The sequence below is a fragment of the Cherax quadricarinatus genome, chromosome 68 (genome assembly GCF_038502225.1).
Source record: "Cherax quadricarinatus isolate ZL_2023a chromosome 68, ASM3850222v1, whole genome shotgun sequence".
Classification (NCBI taxonomy): domain Eukaryota; kingdom Metazoa; phylum Arthropoda; class Malacostraca; order Decapoda; family Parastacidae; genus Cherax; species Cherax quadricarinatus.
In genome coordinates this window covers 17,137,743-17,142,742 of record NC_091359.1, presented here as the reverse complement: position 1 = coordinate 17,142,742, position 5,000 = coordinate 17,137,743, and the positions used below count along the sequence as shown (strand labels likewise).

The window sequence follows — 5,000 nt, the reverse complement described above, 5'->3', positions numbered from 1 at the left end:
CTCACTTTCGACAGTAAAAGGCACCTGAGTGCTGCAGATGTTGCACACTTGTGTTGCACATGTGCCTTTATTTGCCATGTGCAGAGGTTGATGACTTGTTAAAGTCATATGCAGAGCGAAACGTTGCCCTAATTAAAGGTGTTTCTGCCGCGTGCGTTTCGTTTTGCTCTTCTTGGCAGTACGTAATTCGGAAACAGGTTTAAAGCCGATCTACTACACGAGGGTCATTAAGGCTGCAGCACACCTGACCATCTCCATCGCTCTTGGATTCTTTACTGCCTATAATAGGGATTAAAATAGGCTTTGTGTATCTACACTAAGATATACACAGCTCTAAGTGTATTTACACTGAGATATGAACATCGAAATGGTATAAAATACCGACAGATTGTTAGGTAAGACACATATGCAACAGTTAGGTATCTTTATTTCGAAACGTTTCGCCTACACAGTAGGCTTCTTCAGTCGAGTACAGAAAAGTTGATAGAAGCAGAAGACTTGAAGACGATGTAATCAGTCCATCACCCTTAAAGTTTTGAGGTGGTCAGTCCCTCAGTCTGGAGAAGAATATTGTTCCATAGTCTGAGACAATGGAACAGACTATGGAACAATATTCTTCTCCAGACTGAGGGACTGACCACCTCAAAACTTCAAGGGTGATGGACTGATTACATCGTCTTCACGTCTTCTGCTTCTGTCAACTTTTCTGTACTCGACTGAAGAAGCCTACTGTGTAGGCGAAACGTTTCGAAATAAAGATACCTAACTGTTGCATATGTGTCTTACCTAACAACACACTGAGATATACACACCTCTGGGTGTACTTACACTGAGATATACACGGCTTTGTGTGTATTTATACTGAGATATACACACCTCTGGGTGTATTTACACTGAGATATACACACTTCTGGGTGTATTTACACTGAGATATACACGGCTCTGTGTGTATTTATACTGAGATATACACACCTCTGGGTGTATTTACACTGAGATATACACAACTCTTTGTGTAATTACACTGAGATATACACAGCTCTGTGTGTATTTACACTGATAGATACATACCTCTGTGCATATTTACACTGAGAGATACACAGCTCTGAGTGTATACACTCTTGGCAGGCAACAAGAGTAGCTAGCATTGGACACAGTGGAAAGCAGAGTAGAGACAGTAGTGCTTAACGTACCTCATCACCGGAGTCTGAACTGATGGCCCTCTTCTCTAGCCTCGAGTTTGGGACTTCCAGGGGCGTGTTGCGGTTGTGGGCGTGGGTATTGGGCGCTGGGAGAGCATGGGCGAGGGCCATGGCTAACACGAGGGCGGCGACTAACAGGTGGGTGGCGCAAGGCATCATGTCTGGAGGCTGAGGAAGAAGAGGTGGTGTGGAGGTTGTGCTCACTGGAGGAGTTGCTGGGCTGGCACTGGTGAGCGCTGCAGGACACGACTGGAGCTCTGGTGATTTTCAAATGCATGGATTTCGCTACGGCTGGGTTAATATAGAGAAGGGGAGCCGCGCCCCCCGCCCCCTTCCCCCCGGGTAAGAGAGGCGGGGAATGGGTGGTGGAGACCCCTACTCTGTCGTGCGCACACGCACTCATACTCATCTCCCCCTCCCTCCCTCCTCCATGCCTCACGCACTTGTAGAGACCATGCTTACTCACGCACTTATACGCTGCGACGCACTCTAATGACCCATCATGTTATACTCACTGTCTCACACTCTACTGTCTTACACACTCACTGCCTTACACACTCACTGTCTCACACACTGCCTCACACACACACACACACACTACCACACATACACTGCCACAAAAACACACGCTGCCACACGCACACACACTGCCACACACGCACACACTGCCACACACACGCACACACTACGCTCCTCCCCCCACACACATAGACTCCGAAGTGTCCCTGTTTGCAGATTATGTAAGTTGATGAGAAGAATTTAATCGGACGAAGACCAGGCAGAACTATAAAGGGATCTGGACAGGCTGCAGACCTGGTCCAGCAATTGGCTCCTGGAGTTCAACCCCACCAAGTGCAAAGTCATGAAGATTGGGGAAGGGCAAAGAAGACCGCAGACCGAGTACAGTCTAGGGGGGCCAGAGACTACAAACCTCACTCAAGGAAAAAGATCTTGGGATGAGTATAACACCAGGCACATCTCCTGAAGCGCACATCAACCAAATAACTGCTGCAGCATGTGGGCGCCTAGCAAATCTAAGAACAGCATTCCGCCATCTTAATAAGGAATCGTTCAGGACCCTGTACACTGTGTACGTTAGGACCATATTGGAGTATGCGGCACCAGTTTGGAACCCACACCTAGCCAAGCATGTAAAGAAACTAGAGAAAGTGCAAAGGTTTGCAGCAAGACTAGTCCCAGAGCTAAGGGATATGTCCTACGAGGAGAGGCTAAGGGAAATCGACCTGACGACACTGGAGGTCAGGAGAGATAGGGAAGACATGATAACGACATATAAAATACTGAGAGGAATTGACAAGGTGGACAGAGACAGAATGTTCCAGATACAGCAACAAGGGGACACAGTTGGAAGTTGAAGACTCAGATGAATCACAGTGATGTTAGGAAGTATTTCTTCAGTCACAGAGTAGTCAGGAAGTGGAATAGTTTGGGAAGCGATGTAGTGGAGGCAGGATCCATACATAGCTTTAAGGAGAAGTATGATAAAGCTCATGGTGCAGGGAGAGTGACCCAGTAGCGGCCAGTGAAGAGGCGGGTCCAGGAGCTATGACTCGACCCCTGCAATCACAACTAGGTGAGTAAAACTAGGTGAGTACAAACACACACACACACACACACACACACACACACACACACACACACACACACACACACACACACACACACACACACACACACACACACACACACACTTCCTGCAGGAGGTTCAGTGAGAAAGAGAATTGGTAGGAAAATCAGTAAACGAAATGATGGGTAACAGAAATAATAGGAAGACCAGAACGAGTCCTTGGTTTACCCGAAGGTGTAGGGACGCAAAAACTAAGTGTGCTAGATAATGGAAAAAGTACAGAAAACAAAGGACTCAGGAAAATTAAGATATTCATTGGAAAGCCAGAAACGAGTATGCACAGATACGGAGGGAGGCCCAGCGACAGTACGAAAAGGACATAGCATCGAAAGTCAAGTCTGACCCGAAGCTGATGTATAGCCACATCAGGAGGAAGACAACAGTCAAGGACCAGGTAATCAGGCCGAGGATAGAAGGTGGGGAGCTCACGAAAAACGATCAGGAAGTATTTGAGCTCAACTTGAGATTTAAGAAAGTATTTACAGTGGAGACAGAAAGGACTCTGTGATGTCAGAATTCGGGGGTACACCAACAAGGGATATGCCATCAAGTGCTGTATGAAATACACACAACCGAGGAGGAGGAGGTGAAGAAGCTGCTAAGTGGACTTGATACTTCAAAGGCAGTGGGACCAGTGTCTCTCTATGGGTCCTGAGAAAGGGAGCAGAGATGCTGTGTGTGCCACTAACAATTTTCAACACATCCATAGAAACTGGGCAACTATCTGAGGTATGGAAGACGGCAAATTTAGTCCCCATTTTTAAGAAAGTAGACACGAGGCACTGAACTACAGACCAGTGTCACTGACGTGTATAATATGCAAAGTCCTGGAGAAGATTATCATGAGAAGAGTGGTGGAGCACCTAGAACGGATTCAGGGAAGGAAAATCCTGTGTCACAAACCTACTGGAGTTTTATGACAAGGTAACGGAAGTAAGACACGAGAGAGAGGGGTGGGTAGATTGCATTTTCGTGGACTGCAAGAAGGCCTTCGACACAGTTCCTCACAAGAGAATAGTGCTAGAGCTAGAGGATCAGGCACACATAACAGGAAAGGCACTGCAATGGATCAGAGAATACCTGACAGGGAGGCAACAACGAGTCATGGTACGTGACGAGGTGTCAGAAGTGGGCGCCTGTGATGAGCGGGGTTCCACAGGGGTCAGTCCTAGGACCAGTATTATTTTTGGTATGTGTGAACGACATGACGGAAGGGATAGACTCAAAGGAGAATTAAATCGGATGAGGATCAGGCAGAACTACAAAGATACTTGGATTAGACTGGCTCCTCGAAGTTAACCCCACCAAATGAAGATCGGGGAAGGGCAAAGAAGACCGCAGACAGAGTATAGGCTAGGTGGCCAAGGACTGCAAACCTCACTCAAGGAAAAGGATCTTGGGGTGAGTACAAATACCGAGCACATCTCCTGAGGCACACATCAACCAGATAACTGCTGCAGCATATGGGCGCCTGGCAAACCTGAGAATAGCGTTCCGATGCCTCAGTAAGGACTCGTTTAAGACTCTGTACACCATGTACGTCAGGCCCATACTGTAGTATGCAACACTAATTTGGAACCCACACCTGGTCAACATGTCAAGAAATTAGAGAAAGTGCAAAGGTTTGCAACAACACTAGTTCCAGAGCTAATGGGAATGTCCTATGAATTAAGGTTAAGGGAAATCGGCCTGATGACTCTGGAGGACAGGAGGGTTAGGGGAGACATGATAACGACATACAAAATACTGCGAGGAATTGACAAGGTGGACAGAGACAAGATGTTCCAGAGATGGGACACAGAAACGAGGGGTCACAATTGCAAGTTGAAAACTCAGATGAGTCAAAGGGATGTTAAGAAGTATTTTTTTTAGTCATAGAGTTGTCAGGAAGTGGAATAGTCTGGCAAGTGACGTAGTGGAGACAGGAACCATACATAGTTTTAAGACGAGGTTTGATAAAGCTCTTGGAGCAGGGAGAGAGAGGACCTATTAGCGATCAGTGAAGAGGCGGGGCCAGGAGCTATGACTCGACCCAGCTGCATGACCCTTGTCGGTTTAGTGCTTTCTTTGATTATAATAATAATAATACGAATCTACCCCTTCAACCACAAATAGATGAGTACACTGCCTGATGAAGGTATTTAGGTTGAACC

General features: G+C 46.8%; 1 protein-coding gene across 1 annotated transcript in view; it reads right to left on the bottom strand.

The window, feature by feature from the left end:
- AstC (Allatostatin C) overlaps positions 1-1,468 on the bottom strand; it is a 120,014-nt gene extending 118,546 nt beyond the window's left edge. The window contains exon 1 of the mRNA XM_070099734.1: positions 1,191-1,468. Within this exon, the coding sequence (XP_069955835.1) occupies positions 1,191-1,358 (168 nt within the window). The 5' untranslated portion in view covers positions 1,359-1,468. The remainder of the gene's footprint in view (positions 1-1,190) is intronic.
- Between the last annotated feature and the right edge of the window lie 3,532 nt (positions 1,469-5,000).